We start from the raw sequence: 25,641 nt of genomic DNA on the forward strand, positions 1-25,641 counted from the left end.
TCTCAAACTCAAAATTAGCCCAATTATTTATAAAAATTTACGGGGCTTTACAATTACTTAATACTAGTACTAATCACACAGATACTAATACTAGTAACATCTTAAAATAATATGTTACCTTGACACATTGAAATATGTAAATAAGAGTAAATTTTGAAGAAAAAAAATTAATTCTTTCTTGATTATGTAAGTTGACACTTATTTTGGATTAAAATAAAAAGATAAAATAATCACTTATTGTGGTCGAGGGAGTAATATGTAAGAACACAAAGTGAATTAACATTTTCGAACAAATTAAAAGAAAAGTACCAATATTTAACGAGGTAGTTATTTAAACCACAGGACGAGAAATTGCTAACAACGAAAAGTTGGAGCTAAAAACAGAAACAGCATAAAATTGAGGGATTAAACACAGTAGTAGAGCAGCACGGAGCAAAAACTTAAAACTATAGGGGAAAAAAAATCCGACGCACTGATTAGTCCTCGTAGTGTCTCCAATGGACGAAATAGCCCCCTATTATCAGTACCACTATTATCAAGCTCCACCACCACCAGCCCCTCCTCCGCCACCCGGCACCACATTTCACGCGCCGCCGCCGCCGGTGGTGGTCCAGCCACTTCCTCTTCCTCAATACCACCACCCTCACCAACCACCCATCCCCACATATGCACCCTCTCCTATTTATCCTCAGCATTCGTACGACGATGTTCGAACTCTCTTCGTTGCTGGACTCCCTGAAGATGTCAAGCCTCGTGAAATTTACAACCTTTTTCGTGAATTCCCAGGATATGAATCTTCCCATCTTCGTAGCCAAATTTCTAGTAATTCACAGGTATTTTGTTAAATTTACTGCGTATTGGGATCTAAGGTTTTAACTTCTTTCAGTTAGTTTCAGTATCAGCTTTGCTCTTCTCATATTATGTGAGTCTGACATATCTGTTTTGCTAAGGATGTCTGACATATTGTTTGTGTTCCTGTCAGCCATTTGCTTTTGCAGTCTTTACAGATCAGAATTCAGCACTTATGGCAATGTATGAACTAAATGTAAGGCCAATATCTGATAACTTTTAATTCCGTGAGTTGTTGAACAAATGATTTACTTACTTCCTAGTCCAATGTCCATGTTCTGGATTATTGGGTATCCATGTACGGCCATTAGTTATTTTTCTTTTCTTTTCTTTAATGTAAGTAAACCCTCCACACTCTGGAGTACCAGACATTAGGTGATTTCTCAGGTTCAAAATTTAGTGGAGGCAAAAAATTAGGTGATTTCTTTCCATATTGCTCCGTCTTTGGTGAGCAGGTAACAGCAGATTTACCTAGTACCTATGTTGGTGGGATTAGTCGAGGTGTGCCCAAGCTGGCCCGAACACCACCTTAATAAAGAAAAAAGAAGATATTACATTTGGACACCATACCAAAGAAGGGCGAGGGATCTAATCAGGAGTGCGTATTACTTTATACAAAAGATAAACACATGCTTAATATGATGACTCTAATTTTTTGCTTCTTAGAAGGAGGTTTAGCAATAATGGGATCCTTGGCTGAGGAAAATCCAAACAAGAATGGAGAATGCTCGAAAATATTGAAGATGGAACCTTTGCCTCTGATCTCAAAATTGAATGAAGCTTAGTCTGAGAGGGGCCACATCTAATGTCATCTTATTTTTCACTTGACCTGTATGTTCTATGTTTTAAAGAACTAGTTCTCTTCTGTTAGACGTGTAACTTGAACTTGCCTGAAACATGGAGAACAACTGAAAAGAATGAGAGTAGTGCATAGTTCTGTTACCTTTTATAGACCATTTTGCATTAGACATAAAATAAATAGGTACAAATCTCTTCATTTATTCACATCCGATTGAGTATTTGGTCATGAATAAACAAAATAGATAATGATGTTAGGAAGGCATTCTCAAAAGAGGAGTATAACATGCTTTGCTTCTAAATGCGTGTCCAGGGAATGGTTTTTGACTTTGAGAAGGACTCCAAATTGTACATTGAGCTTGCTAAATCAAATTCAAGGTCTAAGAGGTTACGGACAGGTCTGTTAGGAATAGATTTCTTTCGGTTGTAAATTACTGGAATTACTTTTCCTCAAGCCACAAATTCGTTTGATTAAACCACAGATGATGGGAAGCCTGTATCAGAGAAGAGGATTAAAGGTTCTGCTGCTATTTCCAGAGACAGTGGTTGTGGTATAAATCTGCCTCTATAGCATATTACAGTGATACATGCATATAAAACTGAGTCTGTTGGCCATCATGTCATTTATATATAAACCAATTTGCTTGTGCGATGTTTTTTAGCCTGTCACATTTAACTAATTTGATGTCATTTAAGGATTGACTGCTCGTCAGTCACTGCAAAGCACTTTATCTAAATGCTCACTTCGCACATGTTTTGCACGCTTGGGCACTAGCAGGTGTTGGCAGCGTTCACATGCCTGGAATGGGTAATTCTGCTTACAACACGATTGGTTATCCACCCACACAAAGGTCATCTGCACTACTTAAGCACATTTTTGTTACTCCAAGTGATTCCTTCTGACTGGAATGCTCCAAGTACTTGTACTTCTAGCTGAAAGTCGAGCACCAAATAGAAATAGTTTCTCTATTCCATGTTCCCTGAAGTAGGGTATTGGATCTTAGTATTGTATTGATCTTGTGGATTACTTCTATTCTAAATTATATTTTTCTTTTTGTTTGGTGATTCAGTAAGGGAAAGTTTGGTGATAGAGTTGTGAATCAAGCTGCTTCTAAAACGGTAAGGCGTCTGATACATGGACAATCATTTGTTCTTCTGAATGTCGATGGTAATTTGGTTGGTTGTTCTGTTACAAGTTTGATCTATAATTTCAGCTTTTATTTGGAAAGTATTTTGCCAATTTTTAGTCGTATTCCTTTGAATTCTTAATTTTTTTACGGCTCTGTTTAGTCACTCATCAAGCATGTACTTCAAGTCCTTGTTGAATCTTGTGATAGATAAAATAATCAACATGTGTAAACAGGGGTTGTTGTACCATTAGTTAATGTATGAGCCTGTAATGTCTAGGTTTTACTCATGCTTTCAAATAATTTTCCATGTCATAAGGTGCATCATAACATTAAGATCAAATCGCTTTCTACAACTCTCCATAGTTTCTGTTGCAAGTGCAAAATATTGCAGCTTTGTAGATTATATGTTTTCCAGCTCTGTTAGATTTATTTTGTGGAATTGCTCTGGTGAATGCAAAGCACGGTCAATTTGCTCAAGGGGGTTAACATTTGGAAGTGCATCAAAGGTCTAAATCATTTTAAATAATATTCTCCTTTTTGAAGTCATATGAGCAAAAACAATGAGTGCAAATCCTCTATGAAATTGCTTCTTGGCCAACAACTAGGATATTTGAAGTTAAGTTTATTTCTTTTCTGAAGACTCAAATTGGTGCTTCAAATGTACACTCATGTCACATACAAGGACCATACTCTTAAACAGATCTTGTGCTACTTCTGTAAACTAGTGGCGGTGCTGCCATTCTTAATCTTGAATCCTCGCTTTATTCCGAGTCCAAAGCTCCTTTTTTGTTAATGTGATGATCGTTCATGACCGACCTTAAGTTCCACAGGCGGCTGATCCATGTCCAACAATCTTCGTTGCTAATCTGGGCCAAAGTTGTAATGAGCAAGAGCTGATTCAAGTATTTTCAAGGTTTTGACAAGTTTCCCTTTTAGTTCTAACCTCTGAAGTATTTGGTATACTGGATGGTTACTGTGCTTTCTTTGACATTGTTAGATGTCAGGGTTTTTTGAAGTTGAAGATGCAGGGCACATATGGAGCTCCTGTTGCTTTTGTTGACTTTCAGGTAAGGTTATTACTCATCTTTGCAGTGGCAGTTGCTCAACCTATTCCCACACATCTTCTGCGTGTCCTTTATCTTTTTCTAAGGGCATCTTTATCCCTTTACCAACAACTTTTTCTTTCTTCCCTGTAGATTCATTGCCCCCTATTTAATTTAGCTAAATCCTTAGCCAGTTAACAAGGAAATACTACATGTTTTATCCTGTTGTCTCAGCAATCTTAATAAGGAAGTTCAGATGCATCTCCTAATTAACTTCTTCAAGAAAACAGTAAGCACATTATTTAATCGATGCATTTTCATTCAAGTAATCGTTTAAATGCAGAACATCCAAGATTTACCGTTCTTTTATATTGATAAATTTGTCGATGAAAATTTAGTGCTTCCAACTGGTAATTCAGTTTTACTGTGGTTAGTGGTTAGCGCATTGGCATGATAATGTGCACTTTGACATTGTTACTTAAGGCTGGGGTTTCGCTAAACAGAGTACCGTTTCACCTGTTTTCATCTCCTCTATTTTGCTGTTTTGCCATCTTAGGTTCACCTCTTTGATTATTCTGGTAATTCTTTTCTTATTTTCTCTATTTTTTATTTTTATTTGGCTAGACTGGCTTTATGCGTGAGTTAAGAAGTATACTGCTGCAAGCTCGGTAACTTAGGAGTAGAATGTCAACTTTTATCTACATATTCACATGTAATACATATATGGGCACCTTTTCTTTATGAAATAGCAACGTCGGAAAAGAACTACCACACATCGGCACAACGATGGAAGAGAACTGTTGTCAAAGAGCTTCATTGGGTGTGGGATGTCATCTTAAGACCTCTTGTTGTTCTTAGCGAAATGTATTTATCAATGCCCCAGTTGGCTCTAGGATCAGGAATCTTAATGTCTTAAGACTGATGCTTAAATCCAAGCGACTCTTTTGTTGCTCATGCTCCTGATGTTAAGATTTGGCGTTTCTAGGTTTATAGGAAGGTTGAACAACAACAACAATAACAAACCCTGTGTAGTCCCACAAGTGGGGTCTGGGGAGGGTAGAGTGTATGCAGACCTTACCCCTGCCTTTAAAAGGTAGAGAGGTTGTTTCCGGTAGACCCTCGGAAGGGGAAATAACAAGCAAACCAATCTGACAACCAAAGCGAAAAGACAAAACTAACACTAAGTAATGCAAACAAAAAACCGAAACAAGGCAACAATAAGAAATAACAACAATCTAGAGATAAAAAGAAGAACCCGAAGGACACTATGAGATGTATCAAAGTTACTGTGACAAACAAGGACAACACTCGGCTTCCTAACCCTCTACCTTTATTCTTAATCTCCACACCTTCCTATCTATGGTCATGTCCTCAGTCAGATAGAGCAACGCCATATCTCGCCTAATACTTCTTCGGCCTGTCTTTACCTCTCCGTCAGCCTCTCACACCTCTTAACCGGAGCATCAGTGTCTCTCCTCTTAACCTGCCCGAACCATCTAAGTATCGTCTCCCGCATCTTATCCTCCACAGGGCCACGCCAACCTTGTCCCAGATTACTTCATTTCTAATTCTATCGAACCTGGTATGCCCGTACATTCATCTCAACATCCTCATCTCAACCACCTTCATCTTCTGTACATGAGAGTTCTTGACTGGCCAACACTCCGCCCATATAGTATAGTCGGTCTGACCACCGCTCTATAGAACTTACCTTTAAGTTTTGGCGGCACATTCTTATCACAAAGAACACCGAAAGCAAGCCTTCATTTCATCTATACCATCCCAATACGATGTGTGACATCCTCGTCATCTCCCCATTCCATTGTATAACAGATCCAAGGTACTTAAAACTTTCTCTCATAGGAATGAATAGGAAGGCTGAACTAAGAGGTTAATTGCAAGGGGTCAGCCATCCATTTTGACACCCTTATGATAATTACCGGCGTCGTGTGAGATACCGTTAGGGGTGTTCATCAGTCGGTACAGTATGGTATTTAGTCATTTCGGTTCGGTATTTTTAGTATTCGGTTTCTTAAAATGCTATACCAATACCATACCTAATTACATTCGGTATGGTTCGTCTTTTCTCCTTTCGGTTTCAGTTTATTCAGTCCGGTAATTTCGGTTTATTCGGCTTGAATATTAACTAGTGTATAGAGCCATAAGACTGTAATATTTTTAATTAAAGTACTCAATAAAAACGTTCTAAGCTCACTTGACTATTGACAATCTTTTTCCAAAAGTATCAAGTATCAACTAAGAGAAAAAAGGGTACATAAAGGAATACATTTGATCATTGAAATTATCATGTTACTTGTTTAGAGTTAATTGTTGAAATTAGATAATACAACAAGGACTAATCCAACATATGCAACAACAATAAAAGAGTAACAGAGTAAGAAGCACCCTAAAACCGTTGAAACATTACGTTAAACTGCTCAACAACCTAGAGAGTAAGAATCGGAACCTGCATCCTACCTTGTTCCTCCATTTTCCTAAAGAAGTACATGGGCTTTACTGCCAATCTCAACATGAATGTCAAAGAAAAATATGTATCTTAGTATGTTAATCAATAATATGTATAATGTGTAATTTTATATATATATCAGTACGGTATCGGTATTTTTTTTAAAATACCAAATACCATACTTAATACCAAATTATTTTAAAAATTAAAAATACCATACCAAATACCAAAATACCGAATATCATATACCAAAATTTTCGATTTTGGTACGGTAATTCGGTGATTACCTTATTATGCGCTGCCCTAGATACCATTGTGTGGCATCTTTGCTTTTGGGCTTCCCCTCTTATAACTGCCACCACTATTCTCATTTCTCGTCTCTCGTTTCTAAAAGTTAACATGAGCTAACACTCATGCAATGTAAGGACCCTCAACTCTCAATGGGACCACCAACTGCACGAATCACTTTAACAAACCCATATTTACTCGATGGATAGCAGTTATTCTTTCAATCAACAAAATGTAAAATTGGGGAGAAGAAAAAAACGCCCTTAGTGAAGAGGCATTGCACATTGTTTCAAATATAAATTAGGTAACCACCTAGTTGGTACTATCCCATATTTTGGGATAGGTGTTCCATAATTGATATGACTGGGAAGCATCTTAAATAAAGCAACATGGTGTACTATAATTGTTCTCATGCATCCTCAAACTCTTTACTGCTTTCACTAGCTTATTCTCTGCAGCAAGTATTGCCTTATAAAGGCATTATTTAGCAGTGACTCCAACATGTTTTGCAGCTTTAGTGCATTAATTTTGATTTTACTTGGTTTTGAAGAACCTTAATTTGGGCATCTTCACCCTAAGGCCTGAGCTCTGCTTTTCAAAAGAAGCCTTCCTATGTTCCCCTAGATATTCATACATTTTTTTTGAGAATGGTAAATAATCTTTAACTGTGGCACAAAGTTGTGCGAGCTGTACAAGTGTTACCTATCACCCCTAGATAATCATACATCTATATGTGTTTTTCTTAATTGAAGAATTGATAATGATTTTTTACAATATGTTGAAGTCATAACCAGTTGGAAAGAGAGTAACTCTTTAAATGCATATAGCAGTCATTGAGATATATTTTTAGCTATACATGGATATCCCATTGTGTTATCTTTACCTTTTAAGCTTTCTCATAATGTCACCTATGGCATCTATTCAAAATCTCACTTCATACTGATGATGTATATTTCCCTAAACCAATCTTCCGAGCCAACCGATCCCAACCCCCCACACAACCCCTCCCCTGACCCAATAAAAGGGGTTGGTGGGAAAAGCTTCCACTGGCGGTACTGCTATTGGAACTTGGAAACGTTAACTACTACCTTTATCTTGTTTCTCTTCCCTTAGTTTGCTACCACATTAAGGTCAATAATCTGTTGCATATCGTAGCGGGAAATGAGGATGTTGATATAGATGTGTGGGCATACTAAGAAAAATAGGATTAGGAATGAAGATATTCGGGACAAGGTCGGAGTGGCTTCCGTGGTGGACAAGTTGCGGGAAGTAAGACTAAAATGGTTCGGGCATGTAAAGAGGAGATGTCTAGATGCCTCAGTAAGACAGTGCGAGAGGTTTGCCTTGGTGGGTCTGAGGAGAGGGAGAGGGAGAGGGAGAGGTAGGCCAAAGAAGTATTGGGAGAGTTGATAAGGCAGGACATGACACATCTACTGCTTACCGAGGACATGTCCCTAGATAGGAAGGTGTGGAAGTCGAGAACTGGGGTAGAAGACTAGTAGGTAGTCGCGAGTTTATCATTGTCTTCCCTGTAGTATGTGTAGCACTCTCGTACTCTTTATACTTAGATTTGTGCTATTACCAATTGTTTTGTTGCTTCAGTTTTCTTATTATCTTGTTGTTGGTACTGCTTCGTGTTTCTGTTTCCTTTTCGTGGTTTATCCGTTATTGTATTTCTTTTCAACTATGCTGTGACTTTGCTTTTGCTGATCCGAGGGTCTATCGGAAACAATCTCAAGGTAGGGGTAAGGCTGCGTACATACTACCCTCCCAAGACCTCACTTGTGAGATTACACTGGGTCGGTTATTGTAATCTGCTGCAAATCAAGTTCACCTAAATACACAAAGAATAAACGGAGGTGAAACCTGAAATTGATATTACTAACCATGTTTCCAGGACACTGCCTGCTCAACTGAGGCATTGGGTCGTCTTCAAGGGACCGTTCTTTATTCTTCCACCTCTGGAGAGGGCATGCGACTGGAGTATCCTTTCCCAAGTCCCATCATTTATTCTTCCATCTCTGAACTTAACCCATTATTGTTTTAAATTCTTTCTGCTTTTGCATTACATTTTTCCTTAATGAAATGTTTAGATATGCAAAATCACGGATGGGAATGCGAAGTAAGAAGTCAAGGTAAAAGCTTGTGGACAACAGTCAGTAAAGATCTGGTGCAGCAATGCCATTAACAAATTACAGTGTGTCATTTACTTGGTTGATTGTATTGAGAATGAGTAAAAGTATTACTAGTTCACATGTAATGTTCTTCAGTTTGGAGGTTGCTATGAACAACAGCATGTTTCCTTTGTCAAAAGTAAAATGTGCGAGTTATTTCCTTTTTTTCTTGTGCTGCTTGATGTCTATTTCTCCATTGTCTCATCAACTAAGGAGCATAAGTTATTTGCAATTTAATTTGTACGGCAGTGACCGAGTGCTTTACTGCTCTACATTTTCTTTTTGAAATTTAATACATTAAATTAATATATTAGAAAAAGTTTTCTAACATTCACTTTTGCTAGCCCCAGTACTGTTTATTCTCTATTTTACTTTTTAATATCAGAGAAGTCAACATATTTGCTCATATGCTCCTAAACAAATTTTGGAGACACTACCCTTTTAATTTTTCTTTTTAAAGGTAAAACAGTCGGATTAGCATAAATTACTCCTCGGATGCCAGGAATATTATATGACGTCTTCTATTTGGAAAACTTATACTTACCTGGGATACCTTATCACGTTTGCATCAAAGCTAGTAACCTAAGTTACAAATGAAAGAAATGCACATTATAAAAAAATATTAAGTGATAAAAGTCTATAAATGACGAGTGTTTTACATTTAATTATTTGTTGTAGTATTGGGTGCAGGTAAATGGATAAAGAATCGCACTTATTTGGGTGACTGATTTCAAAATCACACGACCAAATACAACAAACCCATCAATCATTTGGCATGTGGAAATCCTATAGTAGTATCTGATGACTAATACATCGATTCGCTACTAATCATCTTTTGACTTGTAGGCAGGAGAAAGTTAGGAGAGAACATTAAAGTCAAATTGCTTCACATACCAAATCCCATATCTTTATAGTTGTCATTAGATGATAGGTTTCTGCTGAGAGCAGGAGCTCTGTAACTTTACTTTATCTGTCATTTTGCCTTTCTTTATTTGATACTACTACTTTATTGCCTTTTATCCGTTTGTTTCTCTCTGGGCAATTTATTGGCGAATTTGACTTCTTTTTTCACGCCATCTTTTCTTGTTTTAGTCCATTTGCATGTGAGCATGCTTGTTGACCATTCTTTCCCCCCTAATAGGAGGATCATATTTTTGTAGTTAATGAGAATCACTTCTGCAACTTTTTGCCATCGAGTCTATCAGGGTAGATATCGAATTTGAAGATTCATCAAAGTCGATTCTTTTTTGGTTTTACCCTTGGGCGCACAAACGGATTTATATCCAAATATATGGGCACATGTACCCATCTTCTCTCTGTTAAATTTAATATTTTATGTATATAATTTTTAGAATTACTTTAATATTATCTGCTGACACCCATGTTTCAAAGAGGCCAAATAATGCACCTAGTTAAATGCCGAATTATTTACCTAGAGGAGCAGAGATCAATTCTCATGTACTATTTTTTCTTATTTATTTAGTGGTGCACCCATATTATAAAAATTCTAGATTCGCCCATGTAATTGGGGTATTAACTTTAATTTGCTCGTGATTTCACAAAGTTCTGTTATTATATTTGTTTGACAAAAAATATAGATTTTTGTTCAACTAGTTAAATTTAAATAAAGAAGAGTAAATCTTAGCTAAATATCCTGAGGACAAAGCTATCAGTTTTATGGAAAATAACTTGTATGTTTGTCCGGATGACAATGAATGTAAGCAATAATAACATTGTTCAGTGATCCAAAAAGATAGGATATGGCATTAAATAATAACAAGTAGCAATAAATGACATTTAAGTAAATAGAAATGTATGAGTCACCCGAAAATGTGTGAGATCTATGGATATTCTCTCTGACAATGATGAATGATTGATAAGCCTTTGAACACTTAGATTGTTCTTGGATCTAGTGGGAATGCTAGACAAGAATTTTAGCAAAAAGGTTATTTTTGTATGTTTGTAATAATACCAGATTCTCTCTATAAAGTCAATGTATTTTTTTACAAAGGAATATCTCATGCCCCTATCATTGTGTCTTTTTCTATTTATAGGGAATATGTTCCTAGAAACCCTAATAGTACAGGTGTAGAAAATATTTACTACAATATTCCCCTTTGTGTCCAATCTTAAAACTAGTCGTTATAACTTTGTCTAAGATGCTCGACCTCGACCTTGAACTACGATGACTTCACGACCTTGATCTTTGATGACTCTTAGATCGCACCCTTCATCGCTTCGAGGCTACTTCGACCTGGAGCGAATCTTTATGGAGACCTTATTGATAGCACGTGGCAACTAACGAAGGCTATCATGGTGTTGACATGGCTCACCTATATCAAAGATATTTTTTGGCCCATACAGTTAGTCCCACCTCTTATCGAGGTCGTCCTCGCGGGAGAAGTCGATGAGTGGATAATGCCGTTTGTGGTCGACCTTACCGAGCTTGCTGTACAGGCCGTGGTCGTCGTAACGATCAGGCAACGTGGCTCTCTGAGGGTCGCACATTTTGAATTCTTTGAATTTCCCGGAAAGTATGTTGGAGCAATCCGGTCCAATAGAAAAAGTGACGTCTTGACGTCATGCGTCATGATGATGTTGTTTCCCGACGCGTTGCGTCGATTCACGCATGACCCTTGATTGGTTCTATCATTTCGATCTCCATGCTAATCATGGCCTACCGTTTCGATTCCGGTGCCCCAAAGTCTTATAAATAGGGGGTGGTTCGTTGATTTTGAAGCTTTTCCACACGCATTCTCCTTTATAAATAGAGTTTCTTTTTTTTTCTTCGCATAACCCCTTTACCTCTCTATTATTTTCTTTGCTTCTCTATCTCTTTCCGTAACAATGTCGGACCTCCCATCAGATGTCCATATGGAAGATCACTCTATCCCTCTAGATGCTGTTTTCCCTGACTAGGGGGAGGACGTCGGAGTTGCCGTTGAGGAGGAAACCCTACCTACTGTAGAGAAAATTGTACCTCGATATCCCGATGCTAAACCCGACCTCTGAAAGGCGCCAGAAATAGTAACGGAGAGGTTTAAATCTACAATGATGGTTGAGCGGTTAACTGAACTCAAGGCTAGACTCGGTCTACGTGGTCACGTGGACTTGGTCCCTGCAGGCGATGATGAGGTGCGAGTTCATCGTCCCGGCTTCTGCGCCCTTTGTGCATATCCATTCTTAATTGGATATTCGTTCCCTTTGTCGTCATTGATAGAAGAGTTATGCCGCTACTATAACATACGTCTGGTGTAACTCGTCCCTTATATCTTTAAAGTGGCCATGATATTGATGAAATTTGCTGAATTGACCGACGTTGACATAACAGTATGCCACCTGATCCATCTCTTCGCCCCTCATTTCTATCGAGGGACTTTGCTGAATCTTCTCCACCGCTGGGGGATATGTTTGGTGGTGAGGATGGATGACAAGGCTAGTCAGTATTTCTGGCTTGACTATTCCTTTGTGAGGATCGAGGACGTAGTGTCTGCCGCCGCAGGCTTTCTTGAGGCATGGAACCCTACTCGTACATCGGTGGAGAAAGGTATATCCGTCGGAGGTATATATATCTGTTTATATACCTTTTTATTTCCAATGTTTTCCTTATTGTGGGTCGGTTAATTGGCTTTCCCCTTTTTGCAGCTACTGCTCGACCTTTGCAGATGGTGACCCATATTGCCGATTGGGTTAGACAGATTCTTCCTCATACAACGAGGATACATGATTGGTCGGGTTTTTCTCAGAGATTTAGGCCATCTCCTACCTCGACAAGTAACATATTCCCTACCGACGACGTCTTGGTTTATTCGCATATGTCCGTTACCTTTGCTAATTTTTTCCTTTCTCGTTTTCTTTAGCTTCGGCCAGGGGGTCTACAAGGAGGTCGAGAGCTCCCACGCCCTCGTTCCGGAAGAGGAGGGCCACTACACCTTCAGTCTCCGCCCCTGCCTCAACTATGGCCGATCTTGCCTTCATTCCAATTAACCTGTCGTAATTTCCGCCTTTGTTTATGCTCCGGCCGTTGAGACTTCTTCCCCTCTTCTATATTCACTCATTGACGAGGACGATGAGCATTTGCCCAGTGACAGAGATCTCCAATCTCGAAAGAGGAGGTCTATGGATGTGGGTGATGGAGTCACTCTGGTCGTTGATACGGCGGAAGGGGACTTTTCATTGCGTGAGACATCAGTAATTTTTGTGAGCGATGATGTTGAACCGAGTCTCGAGGCTCCGAGCCCGGTAGAAGCCGATGTAGGCGTATCTCTTCATTCTAAGGGGATGGAAACCGAAGAGGCGGAAAATGACGTTCTTGACCTTTCGCGGCGAGAGGAGGCTTCAATCTTTCGGACAACCGCGGATGCTTCTCTATCTGCCGATGATAAGGGCAAAAACATTACTGAGGAGGACGACTAGTCAAATTTCGATGTCGATGCGGACGACCTGAGAATGATTGAAGAGGGGCTTATCCAGCTCGAAGTAAGATTAGATGGGTCTACGAGGACTATCGCAATCCCTATGGATCGTGACTTGTTGGTGCACACTGAGGAGGTAGTCCCTGGACTTGGTACTATCTTTTCTAAAGTTGAGGGTAAGACCCTTAAGGAAATAAATGACGGTGCCTTGTCGAGGAGCATTGCTCGCCTTGCTCTTAGGGTGAGTGTATGTGATACGAACTTTTTCCTATTTTTTAGAGCATTCAAAGTTCTGTCCTTTTTTTCTTCTATTTTGGTTTGCAGACGGTGATTTTAGAAATGGAGAGCGCTCGGAGGGAGAAAAGGTGTAAAGAGATCTTCGTGAAACTGAAAGATAAATACCTTGAGTATCGCGACAAGTATCGGGATCTCCGCAGTCTGTTTCGCAAGGGCGGCAATATGCGGACCTTGAGGGAAGATCTGAAGAAGAAGGATGAAGAGCTGGTGCAGACCATAGAGAAGTACAGCGTCCTCGAGGGGACGTTGAGAAGTAGGGAAGATGAGCTTAAGGTTAGCAGGGGCGTAGAGGCCCAATGCAGTGATCTTCAAGCTCAAGTGGTTGAATTGCCAGGGCAACTTGAAGAGTGCCGATTTCAGTTGGAGGCCCTCATCGATGAGATTGCCGAGAAAAAGAAAGGACTTGAGAAGGCGGAGTCCTCTCGTTTGGACGCTCGGAGGAAGGCAGAGATTGTTCGAGTTGGTGAATAAGACTCTTCGAGCCGAGCAGGAAAATGATCAATCGACGGCGAGAGCTAAGGAAGACCATCTCGAGGAGAGGATCGGGGATCTGGAGAAAGACAACTTCGTCCTTCATGATCAAGTGACCACTCTAGAGTCCGAGAAGGCTGTCACGACCCAACGACGGGCCGCGACGGGCACACGGTACCTTACTCAACCGAGTACCAACGTAACATATCTTTCGTATCATACTATCATAGGTAATTGAGCCGGAGAGGCTGTCGTGAGATAAGTAGAATAAAACATGAGGAAATACTCAATATAGGGTAATCCAACTTGATATAATGACTTATACACATGACGTACTGGCCTATAAGGCCATACTAGTATCTGTATACATGACATTTGTCTATAAGACTCTAAGAGTACATAAATATCATAAAGGTCGGGACAGAGCCCCGCCATACCAAACAATACATATTCAAATCATACTGACCAAATAGGCAACTCTGGAGCAAGTGGAGTGCACAAATACCTTCGGCTGAGCTGATAGCCTACTAGGAGAACTCTCAACCTGTCTATCGGGACCTGCGGGCATGAAACGCAGCGTCCTCAAGCAAAAGGGACGTCAGTACAAATAAAGTACTGAGTATGTAAGGAATGAACATCAGTAAATAAAAGTCATGAGAGAAACATGAAGTAAAGAACTCAACCTGTAATTCAGAATAGCTCTCTGAATCATAAAAAAATGTATAATGCCATGCATGTGCGTATAAATGCCATACCATGCATAGGTATATGCGTACATAACATCATCAAGCCTCTGAGGGCATCCCATCATATCATCTCAGCCACTGTGGGCAAAATTATCAACATATACCAACTGATCAGGCGGTGGTGCGTATATAACGCCTTAACCTTTTTCCATATCCCATATACATATAATATACGCGTATACAATGCCTTCTGGTCATGGGTCAATGTACATGTATAAATGCATGAAATGCATAAGAAATACATTAATAAGATTTCTCGAATATCATAAAATCAATATGCCTTTCAGACAAACTTTATCAAATACGTATTTTTTTGAGACCCACGAATAAAGTATATAATAATAATAATTCACATAGAGAATCAAGAATATAGACACCCCTAGTATTTCTATGAATAGATTTATTTATGAAAGTTGCGTATTTTGCTCGTTTCGTTTGTATCATTTGGATCATGCCAAAAAGAAAGAAGGTATAGCCTTAACATACCTCAAGTCGTCAGTGCAACTCAACAAGCTTATGACAACTAGCGTGCCAACCCTATAGCAAAGAAATACGTGTACAATTTAGATGGCGGTAGTATATTACATATCTCAAACGATAACTCGATTCTAAAATAAAACGGGCAACATTTCCCCTGATTTTACTGCTCCCTCAAGCCTACTATAGGCGAGATACAAACACAATACAATCAGCAACTCAAAACCAACCTAATAGGTGTTGTTTGAACTTGTTTGATTTTGGTCTTTTGCCAAGTAGTGGCTGATAGGTGTTCTTCGAGCTAGGTCGAACTTAACCTTTTATTAAATCGCGGCCGAGGGCCGATAGGTATTGTTTGAACTTGATCAAACTTAACCTTTTATTAAAATGTGGCCGATGGCCGAAAGGTGTTGTTCAGGTTAGGTCAAACTTAACCTTTTATTAAAATGCGGTCGAGGGCCGAAAGGTGTTGTTGGAGTTAGGTCGAACTTAACCTTTTATTAAATTACGGCTAAGGATCGATAGGTGTTGTTCGAACTTGGTCGAACTTAACCTTTTATTAAAATACGGCCGAGGGCCGAAAGGTGTTATCCGAGCTGGGTCAAACTTAACCTTTTATTAAATTGTGGTTGAGGGCCGATAGGTGTTGTTCGAACTTGGTCGAACTTAACCTTTTATTAAAGTGCGGCCGAGGTCCAAAAGGTGTTTTTTGAGCTGGGTCAAACTTAACCTTTTATTAAATCGTGGCCGAGGGCCGATAGGTGTTGTTCGAGCTGGGTAGAACTTAACCTTTTATTAAATCGCGACCGAGGGCCGATATGTGTTATTCGAACTTGGTCGAACTTAACCTTAACACAAAATGTGTTATGATAAACGTAAGTTTCTTATTACTTTGACGTTGTTGCTCTAGTTACATGATTGGGGAAAGTTACAGATTTTGGGCATTGGCTAGCATTCCAGTCCCAGTCTATCTAGTCCCTTCATTGTTTGACTTGGAGAGTATTGATGAGTCGGGAAATGAAAGAGAAAAACAGTCCTTACTTCGCACACTTTGACTCGAAGTGTCCTCTTTGTCGCCTCGTTAAAAACCTCCTTGAGAAAATCTTAATAGGACAAAACTCAAGTGAGGGAAAAATAGTACGACTTGGGGATACTTCTTCCTTTTAGAAGTTAAAGTATTTGAGGTGGCTGATGTTCCAATTGTTCAGTAATTGCTTACCTTCCATTGTCTCTAATTGGAACAAACCCTTATTTGCTTTGGCTGTAATTTTGTACGGGTCGTCCTAGTTTGTTCCCAATTTGCCTTCCCGTGGGTCTTTGCTCTCTTAAGTTTTGGCTTTGAGTACGTAGTCCCTGACTTTGAGTGGCTGGACCTTTGCTTTCTTATTGTAATAATGTTCTGCTTGCTGCTTTTGGGCGACCATCCTTATGTATGCCATATCTCTTCGTTCGTCGATTTCATCGAGTTCCTATCTTCTACTCTCATCATTACTAGTACCGTTTTTGTGAGAGTACCTTAGGTTGGATTCTATAACTTCAACTGGTATGACTGCCTCGGTCACATATACCAAAGAGTAGGGTGTCTCTCATGTGCTCGTCTTCGAGGTAGAGTATCTCTGGCCACAATCCCTTGGCGTCTTCGAGCATTTTCTTCATAATGTTTAATATGGACTTGTTAGAGGATTCGGCTTATCCGTTACCCACCGAGTGATACGGGGTTGAAAGTATCCTCTTAATATGCCATTCCTCAAAGAATTTGATAGTTTTCTTTCCCGTGAACTGGGGTCCGTTGTTGTAGCTGATCTCTTTGGGTAGGCCGAATCGATAGATGGTGTTTTTCCATATAAAGGTGATTATCTCTTGTTCGCGTATTTGGGCGAACGCTCATGCTTCCACCCATTTAGAGAAATAGTCAGTTAAAATCAAAAGGAATCGTACATTACCTCGCCCTACTGGGAGGGGCCCACGATATTCATTCCCCACTCGATGAACGGCCACAGAGAGGTGATTGAGTGGAGGTGTTCGCCTGCTTTGCGAATTATTGGGGCGTACTTCTGACATTGTTCGCATTTTTCACAAATTCTGAGACGTCCTTTTTCATGGTGGGCCAATAGTATCCGACCCGTATGAGGCACCTGACGAATGCTCGATTGCCGGAGTGAGCACCGCAATGGCCTTCATGGACTTATTTGAGGACACTCTGGGTTTGGTTTGGGCCCAAAAATTTCGCCAGAGGGCCGCATTATGTCCTCTTGTACAGGTCGCTATAGAGGAGATTGTATGTGGCTGCTTGTATTCTTAGTTTCTTGGCTTCCTTTTTATCATTTGGGAGTGCGTCGTCCTGCAAATAGGTGATAATACGATTGCGCCAATCCCAAGTTAAGCTTACAGATCTTACATCAAGTTGGTTTAGCGATGAGTTGAGGAGGTGGACTACACTTTTATCCCCGGTCGTGATGCTTTTGGTAAACGCGGCCAATTTGGCGAAGCAGTCTACTTTAGCATTCTGCACGCGCGGTATCTGGTCGAGCTGGTATTCGCCGAACTCGAGCAACAGCTTACAGATCTCGGTCTGATATTTTTGCACGTCCTTGCCTAATGTCTCACAACTCTCGTTGATAGCGTTCATGAGGTTGCTAGGGAAATCACCTGTTACTTTAATCATCTCTCCTTGGTTACCTGCCATGTAGGTTTTTGTACGTGCAAAGAAAGAGAAAGATCTTGGGGTTTGTGAGGTTAGTGACTCACATTAATTGTACAAACCAAAGGAAACTAAAAAATTAACTACGAAATTCCCACAGACGACGCCAAACTGTTTGACCAGAAAGATAAATCTTGGTTCAACTAGTTAGATTTAAATAAAGATGAGTCAATCTTTGCTAATAATAATATCTTGACAAAGTTATTAGTTTTATGACAAATAACTTGTATGTTTGTCTGGATGACAATGAATGTAAGCAATAATAACAATGTTCAATGATAAAAAAAAGATAGGATATGCCATTAAATAATAACAAGTAGTAATAAATGACATTTAAGTAAATAGAAACGTGTGAGTCACCCGAAAAAGTGTGAGATCTGTGAATATTCTCTCTCACAATGATGAATAATTGATAAGTTGTTACACCCCGTACTTCAGATGTCACTATCATTATAGGATTATTTAATATAAGCTCAAAAAGGGCGAAATCCTTTTACACGGATAAGAAAGGTTTACCGAAGTTTTAAGTAAGTTAAGATGATTATGAGACTTATTAATCATGATTTAAATGATTTTAAAGTCATAATATGTCTACATATGATGTTTGGAAAAAAATCAGATTAAAGTTGCGGAAACACCGACTAAGGATTTGCCCTGTAACAGAGCTTTTTGAGAAATATATTTCATGTGTTATATGAGGTATTTTTGAGACATATTATATACCAAATTGAACGTCTTGGAATGTAGTTTCCAACGCTCTTAACTGTTCATTCATACGATATCCGGATAAAAAGATATAAGCGTCGGAAAATGGGCAAATCAGAGGGTGCCAAGCTAGTACCTTTTGACTTTTCAAAAGTTGTTATATTGTTTTAACTCGTCTCTCTCTCTCTCTCTCTCTCTCTCTCTCTCTCTCTCTCTCTTTCCCTCTCTTTCCCTCTCTCTCTTCAGTTTTGCACATAATCTGACCAGAGAACTCCATAAAAAATGGTCCTTGAGTTCTCTACAAGAGCTTCAAATAATACTAACATCCCGGGCATAAAATCGAGAAGCGATAACATCAGAACGATCCCTACGACGTAAGTATCGCTATATCGCCTCTCTTTTTCTTTGTAGTTTGAGTTTTGGAATGTATTTAATAGTTAATAAAAATTCCTAATTTATGTATTTAAGCTTTAGAATATCAAGAAAAGTTGATAAATTCATTTCCTAAAAGGTTAGACCTCACGGGACGGTGATCGGAAGCCGTGAGTTCGAGTTATTTGACTTATAGTGGACAGTTTTGTGGGCTGTTTCGTGTTGCTCTTGGGATGTCTATTGTGCTGCTGATTTATGGAGTTTGGAAGGATAAAAAGGGCGTGGAGAAACGCCACATGTGGTAGGGTAGTAGGTTGGTCGCTCGTCGTTGTAGTTACATGCTAATTGATAACTTGTTGATTGAGTGTATTATGGTATATTTGGGGGTTTTGTTGTATTGAAGGTCCCGGATTATAATTAGGTTGGTTTTGAGTTGCTGATTGTATTGTGTTTGTATCTCGCTTATAGTAGGCTTGAGGGAGCAGTAAAATCAGGGGAAATGCTACCCGTTTTATTTTAGAATCGAGTTATCGTTTGAGATACATAATCTACTACCGCCATCTAAATTGTACACATATTTCTTTGCTATAGGGTTGGCACGCTAGTTTTCATAAGCTTGTTGAGTTACACTGACGACTTGAGGTATGTTAAGGCTATCCCTTCTTTCTTTTTGGCATGATCCAAATGATACAAACGAAATGAGCAAAATACGCAACTTTCATAAATGACTCTATTCATAGAAATACTAGGGGTGTCTATATTCTTGATTCCCTATATGAATTATTATTATATACTCTATTCATGGGTCTCAGAAAAATATGTATTTGATAAAGTTTGTCCGAAAGGCATATTGATTTTATGATATTCGAGAAATCTTATTAACGTATTTCTTATGCATTTCATGCATTTATACATGTACATTGACCCATGACCAGAAGGCGTTATATACGCGTATATTATATGTATATGGGATATGAGAAAAGGTTAAGGCGTTATATACGCACTACCACCTGATCAGCTGGTATACGTTGATGATTTTGCCCACAGTGGCTGAGATGATATGATGGGATGCCCTCAGAGGCTTGATGATGTTATATACGCATATACCTATGCATGGTATGGCATTTATACGCACATGCATGGCATTATAAATTATTTTATGATTCAGAGAGCTATTCAGAATTATAGGTTGAGTTCTTTACTCCATGTTTCTCTCATGACTTTTATTTAGTGATGTTCATTCCTTACATACTCGGTACTTTATTTGTACAAACGTTTTTTTTGTCTGGGGACGCTGCGTTTCATGCCCGCAGGTCCCGATAGACAGGTTGAGAGTTCTCCTAGTAGGTTATCAGCTCAGCAGAAGGTGTTTGTGCACTCCACTTGCTCCGGAGTTGCCTATTTGGTGAGTATGATTTGAATATGTATTGTTTGGTATGGCAGAGTTCTGTCCCGACCTTTATGATATTTATGTACTCTTAGAGGCTTGTAGACAAATGTCATGTATACGGATACTAGTATGGCCTTATAGGCCAGTACGTCATATGTATAAGTCATTATATCAAGTTGGGTCACCCTATATTGAGTATTTCATCATGTTTTATTCTACTTATCTCTCGACAGCCTCTCCGGCTCAATTACCTATGATAGTATGATACGAAAGATACATTACGTTGGTACTCGGTTGAGTAAGGTACCGGGTGCCCGTCGCGGCCCATCGGTTTGGGTCGTGACATAAGCCTTTGAACACTTAGATTGTTTTTGGATCCAGTGGGAATGCTAGACAAGAATCTTAGCAAAATGGTTATTTTTGTATGCTTGTAATAAGACAAGATTCTCTCTATAAAGTCAATGTATTTTTTTCAAAGGAATATCTCATGCCCCCTATCATTGTGTCTTTTTCTATTTATAAGGAACATGTTTCTAGAAACTATAATAGTACAGGTGTAGAGAATATTCACTAGAATATTCTTCTTTATGTCATATCTTAAAACTAGTCGTTATAACTTTGTCTGAGATGCTCGACCTCGACCTTGAACTACGATGACTTCACGACCTTGATCTTTGCTGACTCTTCGACCGCACCTTTCATCACTTCGAGACTACTTCGACCTGGGCCAGATCTTTGTGGAGATCTTACTGATAGCACGTGGCAGCCGACGAAGGTTATCAGGGTGCTGACGTGGCTCGCCTATATCAAAGATTTTTTTGGCCCATACAATATTTCCATAATACTCTGAAAAGGAGAAACAATTTAGTAATTGGTAGGGGAAGGTGCGGGTTGTGCACGTGGCAGCCGAGAAAGGTTATCATGGTGCTGACGTGGCTCGCCTATATCAAAGATTTTTTTTTGGTCCATACAATATTTCCATAATACTCTGAAAAGGAGAAACAATTTAGTAATTGGTAGGGGAAGGTGCGGGTTGTGCTGGAGCTAGTGAATGACACATTCCCTTCAAAACAAAAACAGTAGAACAGAGTGAAAGGAGTTTGAATTACACAGTATAACCGTTTTTATAAATAATGTAGCTAGTAATATATATATATATATATATATTTGGCTAGTAAATATAATTATTTTTAATCGATCGATCAAGTGTGTAACTTGCCTAAATTTAATATATACATATATGTATACATACATATTTTAACTCGAAGTAATATGTATATCTCTGCCAGCTACCAAAGGTTACATCTGCCGCTACTCATAATCAGAGTATTCTTGAAGATGCCTGCACATTTATACATTAAAATGAGTATCTCCCTCTTCGTTGTTATTTTATATTCGAATAAGAAACAAAAGGAGACAGATAGTATACGTAGTTTGTTCTTTGTCTCTATTGATATGATGCTATTAAAAGTGATAAGTTAGAAAGGGCTACAGAAGGCGTCAAACGAAACAGACATCTCAGTTTCAAACCTGATTTACATACCATACGATGCAAAGGGCAAATGCGGCTACGTATATCGATCAAACGACTACATGAAGGCATGTTTGGTTCACATACTCACTCCGTTTCAATTTAGATGAGGTAATTTGACTCACCACGAAGTTTAAGAAAAAAAAAAGAATACTTTTAAAACTTGTGATCTTAAAAGCTTAAGGGGTAAAAGTTTTATGGGACCATGACATTTGCGTGGTTATAAACGTTTCTCATTAAGGATAAAATAGATAAAATAAATAGTTTAAAGTTAAATTATTTCTAAATTTAAAAATATATCATTTATTTTGGAACAAACTAATTTTTTTTATCTCGCATAGTATGATGCACAAACGCCTATAACTTAATGCGGACTATTTAATACCGTGGACTACACTATATTAATTACATGTATATTATTTTTTATTATACGATCAACCAAAAATTGCACTCATTAATTACGTAAAGACTATTTTTTTTACACAATTAATCATATGCGTTATTATTTTATGCGATAATTTATGTTGTGATTGATTATACCAATACGATCAATGAAACGATCCGAGGTGTATATGGGGCAAAGTTTAAGACCATATGGATAGAAATTTGAAGACAAAGTACAATAAGTACCAATTCTTTTTTCTTGAACCAAATGGGAGACAGAGTGGCAGTACACCCATGATTAAGCTTTGAAGCATAGGAATCTCCGACCACACCAATTAAGCGCCAAATAATTTGGATAAGGGCAAAACAGTCACTTCACAAAAATCGTTATTGCTTGGCGGGGGCAGTTTTGGAAGTCCAAGTCACAACACTATCTATTCCATCCACCGACCACCGACCTAACTCTCCCACCACTGTTTTTAAATTCCCTAAATTACCCAAACACATAAATTCCTACTGGAGTATTACATAAACAACAAAATTATTAATTCCAACCATATAATATAATAATATTAACAATCTCATTGAATTATGGGAGAAGGGCCAAATAGACCCTCTACTTTCAGATATTATCTATATTTAACTTCCGTTATAATATCGGATCAAATTTATCCTTACCGTTATACTATTGGGTCAAATTTATCCCTACAATAAGTAAACTTTTAAAAATTACCCTTCAGTCCGTCAGGTGACCCAGAATCTCCCAAATCATTTTAATTAAGTTACTGATTCTGCTTCCTTTTTTACTATTTTCAAAATAATTGGCATTTACCTGCTATCTGAATTGGAGGAAAAAAAAATTAAATAATACAATTGTTAATAAATAAAGTATAGTTATTTGAAAAATCTAAATTAGGTAGCTTTTCTAAATTCTAAAAATATTTACAATATCCCAATTTTAATGAATTCGTTGCACCAAATGTATGGGGACTTTGCAAGTATTAGTGATTGAAGTTGAAGTTTCTCGGAGACTTTACATTGCCGAATTCAACTTTGCTTTAATCAAATGCCTACACATTGTGCACTCTTAAGTTAGTCGATCGAACTCTATACTAACCATACAATAATAAAATATATTTGAATATAATACATGTGCATACATGATGATCAGCTGCATATAATTCACAATAAATAGACTCACTGGATTCTACAGTGTGTATATGGTTGGAAAAAAAAACTTTAAACCAAATCCAAAACTATTATTACAAGAAGAAAAGTGGGTGCATTGGTAATTAAAAATATTCATGAATAATTTGTATAGTCTAGTAACATATCAATAGTAATTTCTGAAAATAGTGGAGCAAGAAGAATAACAAGTGATTTAAATAAAAGAAACTCGGAGATTTTGAATTACTTAACACATCAAAGGATAATTTTTAAATGTTTGCTGATGATATGGATAAATTTGGCCAGATAATATAATAGTATGAATAAATTTAGCCGGATAATATAATTGAGGTTAAATGTAGATAATATTTTAAAGTGGAGGGGGGCATATTTCGCCCTTTTCCCTTGAATTATTGTAATCATCGTTCCTTCTTCCTATTTTATATGCTTAGAAAATAAAATCCATTTCTCTGTCGTCACCACTGAGCCAAATGACAACTGTTTTTCCATTATTGAGTTCTCCCTAAATTTCCCTCAGCTCACATACTACGCCACCCCCACCCCCAACCAACACCCCCATCACAAAAACAGAAGCAAAAACAAACAAAGTTACAATTTTGATTTAAAAAAGTGGTATTTACAGCTAAATTTATAGCTACAGATGGAGGGTCTGAGAATTTTGAGGAGCTATTAACATGGCTGATGGCCAACAACCACCATTTTTTATGAGGTATGAGCAGCTAAGCTTTTGAATAAAGAAAGGGGCCAATAAAAAACTTGTTTTATACTCATCCAGCAAGTTACTACTTGTATTTATTATTATTGTGGAGAGAGAAGAAGAAGAAGATTGATTGTGTCGGTGCTTTTAAGATATTTGCCTTTTCATTTTTATTTATTTTAGGAGAATGAAAAAAGAATTCCTTTTTAGAAAATCAACGTAGAGTATCCACAACCGCATCCCATAACCTTTCTTCACTTCCAGCTTTTGCCTTTTTCATGGGTATTCTTTCTCTCTCTGTTATTCCTCCTAGTCAAGCTCTAGATTACAGGGAAACAAAAAATTTGTAATTAAGCCCCTGTATTTTCCCATAATTATAGAATCAGAGAGAAAGAAAAGGAAGATATAGAGGGTAAGAGGAAGATGGAGGTGGGTGGTGGGGGTCAAAGTGGAGGAGTTGCAAGTTCAGGGGGGTGTTGTGGCGCTAAGAGAAAAAACGAAAGGCCTTACAAAGGAATAAGGATGAGGAAGTGGGGAAAGTGGGTTGCAGAAATTAGAGAACCCAATAAGCGTTCGAGAATTTGGTTGGGCTCGTATTCAACGCCGGTGGCGGCGGCACGGGCTTATGATACGGCGGTGTATTATTTACGCGGGCCTTCGGCCCGGTTGAATTTTCCTGAGTTGTTGGGTGGTGATGGTGGGCTTAATGATTTATCTGCTGCTTCAATTCGTAAAAAGGCCATAGAAGTTGGTGCCCAAGTTGACGCGGTACAGAATTCACTTGCAACTCATCACGACCACGACCACGACCACGAAGAAAAAGTGCAGCGTGAGACTGCAAGCCCGTCTGAATTGAAGCCATGTTGGTTTCAGGAGAAGCCCGATTTAAACAAGAAGCCCGAGCCCGAAGACCCAGAACTGGATTACTGGTAATATTTAGTTACAATATTATTACTGATAATAATAGTAGTAACTATGCTAGTGTAATTTTTTTTTTTTTGTTTTGGGGAAGAGGGGGTGCATTGGTAAGAATACAAGCGCCGCTCCAGATTGTCTTTATTCCTAGCTGGTAGCCTAGGATTGTTATATTCTCAAAAGTATCACCTCTTTATTTTATTTTTTACTTCTTTTTAAGAAATTCTTGAGCTCAAACAGTTTTGATGTTGTAATATGTAAAGGTGATTTGTGTTAATATTTTGTCTTTCGCAATTCAAATTGTTCTTTGGTTGGGGCCTTGGTGGTGGTGGTGTTTGGATAGCAAATGGTATTATATGCGTATTGGTGATGTTAAAGACTTAGCCAATTGTTTATTGTAGAGAAATGATGAATGATGATTGAGGAGTGAGGAGAGCGTGTGTGGCGGCGACAGAAAAGGAGAATGGGGTGTTAAATTGTTACTACTTGTAGTCAAGTCTTTTATTGTTTTAAATTATTTGTGTAGTGGTTGATATCATGAACAGTGGATGAGGGAAAGATATCTGATAGATTATTGTCACATCTGATCGCACTACTACTAGT

At 38.4% G+C, this 25,641-nt stretch overlaps 2 protein-coding genes across 4 annotated transcripts; both read left to right on the top strand.

The window, feature by feature from the left end:
* The first annotated feature begins 364 nt into the window (after nucleotides 1-364).
* On the top strand, nucleotides 365-8,914 carry LOC104095492 (uncharacterized). Of its 3 annotated transcripts, none has more exons than XM_009601635.4 (10): nucleotides 365-833; nucleotides 983-1,045; nucleotides 1,961-2,045; nucleotides 2,130-2,198; nucleotides 2,426-2,498; nucleotides 2,718-2,766; nucleotides 3,608-3,690; nucleotides 3,775-3,844; nucleotides 8,473-8,558; nucleotides 8,669-8,914. In XM_009601635.4, the coding sequence occupies exons 1-10, from the start codon at nucleotides 498-500 to the stop codon at nucleotides 8,712-8,714; spliced, it is 960 nt and encodes a 319-aa protein (XP_009599930.1). In that variant the 5' UTR covers nucleotides 365-497; the 3' UTR covers nucleotides 8,715-8,914. The 3 variants fall into 3 exon arrangements, with proteins under 3 accessions (XP_009599930.1, XP_009599929.1, XP_018626053.1); XM_009601634.4 differs by having other exon boundaries at nucleotides 375-833; nucleotides 2,423-2,498; XM_018770537.3 differs by having other exon boundaries at nucleotides 376-833; nucleotides 2,130-2,195; nucleotides 2,423-2,498.
* A 14,911-nt stretch (nucleotides 8,915-23,825) lies between these two features.
* Nucleotides 23,826-25,332, top strand: LOC104095491 (ethylene-responsive transcription factor ERF011-like). The gene has a single exon (XM_009601633.4). It carries the CDS (start codon nucleotides 24,547-24,549, stop codon nucleotides 25,054-25,056), a length of 510 nt encoding a protein of 169 aa, XP_009599928.1. The 5' UTR covers nucleotides 23,826-24,546; the 3' UTR covers nucleotides 25,057-25,332.
* The last annotated feature ends 309 nt before the right edge of the window (nucleotides 25,333-25,641 follow it).

The sequence above is a fragment of the Nicotiana tomentosiformis genome, chromosome 2, assembly GCF_000390325.3.
Source record: "Nicotiana tomentosiformis chromosome 2, ASM39032v3, whole genome shotgun sequence".
In the NCBI taxonomy this organism is placed as follows: Eukaryota; Viridiplantae; Streptophyta; class Magnoliopsida; order Solanales; family Solanaceae; genus Nicotiana; species Nicotiana tomentosiformis.

What these genes read in the sequence shown, in the direction of transcription:
- LOC104095492 (XM_009601634.4), top strand. Translation starts at nt 498, where the DNA reads ATGGACGAAATAGCCCCCTATTATCAGTACCACTATTATCAAGCTCCA. An exon ending in AAATTTCTAGTAATTCACAG is followed by an intron (nt 834 to 982) that starts GTATTTTGTTAA and finishes TGTTCCTGTCAG; the next exon opens with CCATTTGCTTTTGCAGTCTT. An exon ending in TGGCAATGTATGAACTAAAT is followed by an intron (nt 1,046 to 1,960) that starts GTAAGGCCAATA and finishes ATGCGTGTCCAG; the next exon opens with GGAATGGTTTTTGACTTTGA.
- LOC104095491 (XM_009601633.4), top strand. Translation starts at nt 24,547, where the DNA reads ATGGAGGTGGGTGGTGGGGGTCAAAGTGGAGGAGTTGCAAGTTCAGGG.